General features: G+C 42.5%; 1 protein-coding gene across 1 annotated transcript; it reads right to left on the reverse strand.

Annotated features, from left to right (window-relative positions):
* Positions 1-566: 566 nt before the first annotated feature.
* On the reverse strand, positions 567-2,021 carry LOC146163362 (uncharacterized). The gene is made up of 2 exons (XM_083382643.1): positions 1,838-2,021; positions 567-1,565 (listed from the first exon to the last, which is right to left on the reverse strand). Exons 1-2 carry the CDS (start codon positions 1,960-1,962, stop codon positions 1,322-1,324), a joined length of 369 nt encoding a protein of 122 aa, XP_083238769.1. The 5' UTR covers positions 1,963-2,021; the 3' UTR covers positions 567-1,321.
* Positions 2,022-2,639: the final 618 nt, after the last annotated feature.

Genomic DNA, 2,639 nt, shown 5'->3' on the forward strand with positions numbered 1-2,639 from the left:
AATTTTTCGATCAATGATGTAAGCAGGACATAATTTTTCCATTGAAATTCTTCATCATACATTTACGAAACTTCAGGCTGAATTTTCCCTTATTCGGTAAAACAGACTGCGACATGGAATCTCATATGTCGTTAGAGTGTCTTATGCCTAATAACACAAATTAATTTGAAGAAAACTTATTGCATCATTGCTTTAGATTTTTTTTAATACCTAAATAGGTTCTTAGTTTTTAGATCATTGTTCTAGAAATTTCATACATTGAAAATTAAGCTGCATTAGAACACGTAAGATCGTGCTTGAGCAAATAAAGTGTATTGGTATAATCAAGATTAAGATTAGAACGATGTTTGGCACACTTATATTTAATGATTGAATCGCTTTTATTTTAATCAAACGCATAATTTTTTTTTTTTTTTGGGGGGGGGGGGTGGTTAAAGTTGCTATATGCCTCCTTTCGCCTGTACTTATTACATTCAGGTTTATAAAATAGTAGACCAGTCTATAGTAAATTCCTTTCAATATAATTTATTCCAGAAAAGTTCAGAAAAACAATAAAAATCGCGTTTTCACGTGGAACATGACGAGATATAAAAAACGAAAACAAATGACAAGAAACTCAGCGCGAAACACAGTTGAACAACAAAAGAAAAAATAGCGGAAAATACAGAAAAGCTCAATGGACAGTAAACGGAGCAAGATTGGCAGCAAGTTCCAAAACGTCCTGAAATAGACTTGAAGGTAAGAACAAGAAAGACAGCTACGACCCCGGATGACCAAAGTTCGCTTGAATTCAGGTTAACTCGCAGCGTTGCCAAAACAGCTTCGAACAAACTCTGCCCGAAAGGTCTGCAGATGTGAATCACGCCGTGCTTTGCTCGAGACGGCAAATGGCAACAAGCTGCTCCAACAGTGGCATCTTTGTGCCAACGCCAGGAAGGGCGCGATCATTTTCGCGGCCCTATCTCAAGCCGCGATCGTCCGCTCGACTGCTCTCTTGTGCGTTTTGCGGCGGCGCTCCGACCCCGAAACAGCAAATAGTCTGTGTTGCGATTCTTTGCACAGCCGCGCCCCAAAAAACGAGGCCGAAAGATCTGCCACTAGTGCGTTGCGGGAGATGGTACCAGTGTTGACGCCAAACAAGATCGGCCTGCAACCGGACTCTGACGCACGGTGGAAAAGATTGAGGCACAGTTTTCAACGCAATCAAAATAAATAACACTCCTATACATGAGCGGGCTTCTCCTCCGAAACTCTCCACTTGACAATCATCTCTTCCCAATTTTTTTTCACCTTTAAGGCGTTACGTGACTTTAAGAGGAATTTACCAGCACCTTGCACTGCATCTTGCGCAGGAGGCACGTGACTTTCTTCTCTTCAGCCAAACTCCGGACCTCCTCCGGCGCGAGAGCTCCTTCTCTGAGGAGGATGTGGCGAACTCCTCCCAAGAGGACACGCTCCTCTTGGTGAGCACTGACGCGTGACAGCGATAGGCGAGCACGTAGCACTTGGCGCGCAGACGGTAGTGACACTTGCGTTTGATTATGAAGCCAGAGAAACGTTTGAACCTTTAGAAAAAAGAAAAATTGTTTAAAATGCTGATAGAACGCTTTAATACATATATCAAAGGGACGATTTCTGCAAAATCAAAATAGAAAACGTTAACGTCAAATTGAGTTGAAGATTCCGCTATATTTTGCTTGAGATTTGCAAACTTTAAATTGGCATTTAATTCAAGATACAGATGGGTTAAAATATAATATATTTCATTTAGAATTTGGTTGAATTTATCTCTAAAAATGTTTCGATATAATGCAGTTAACAAAATTATTTAATTTACCTTTTAAGCAGTCCTCCGTTTTTGTCTTTTTCGCGTTTAGCTTCGGACGCTTCGCAGCAGATCGCCAAGCAACAAGCTGCCAGAAAGGCGATGGCCAAAAGTCGGTTGCATCTTTGTGTCTGCATCTCTTTTGTAAGGTCTGCTACTTCGAACGATATATACTCTCAAGGTAAATCCTGTGTCTTTAGCCGATGCTTCTGTGATTTGATGCTACACTCAGCTCTCCGCAGCCTTATATACGTCGCCGAAACCGCGCCTTTTTTCCTTTTTCAACGGCCGCGAAGGCGAACGCGCGTGGCGGCGATAGGCTATCGCGGCTGCTGGCGCAAGTGCGTCGAGATTTCGCTCGCTATATTTATGTCGAGTAATCTTTGGCGTTTCGAGCGCTTACCTCATGCCTTTCTTATCTCGCGACGTCGCGTTTTTGTTTGCCAATCGGCGTGGACGTGACTCGGACGGCGAATGTGGGGAAGCACCCCCCGTACCTTGCCACACGACATGGCTATACCAGTGATTTTCAACTTTCTATGGCTTACGGCACCACTCAAAAAAAATAAATAGATTTTCAGCAACCCGACTGGAAATATACACTCTTATGCCCTCAGTTTTGTAAAACGCGTTAAAGCTGGTAGGATTATTTTGAACTTTGGTGTAATCGCTCCGGCCAAACCCGGTAAACCGAAACACTTGGAACGTCCTGGTTGACCTTTTAATTTAATTATTTGAACGTAGCGAAATTTCCGTAAGAACTGGAATTGCCATTGGGCTTACCACCCAGAGGAAATTTTAAATTGCTTCGGAA

This window comes from Ascidiella aspersa, chromosome 2, assembly GCF_963924565.1.
Source record: "Ascidiella aspersa chromosome 2, kaAscAspe10.2, whole genome shotgun sequence".
NCBI lineage: Eukaryota > Metazoa > Chordata > Ascidiacea > Phlebobranchia > Ascidiidae > Ascidiella > Ascidiella aspersa.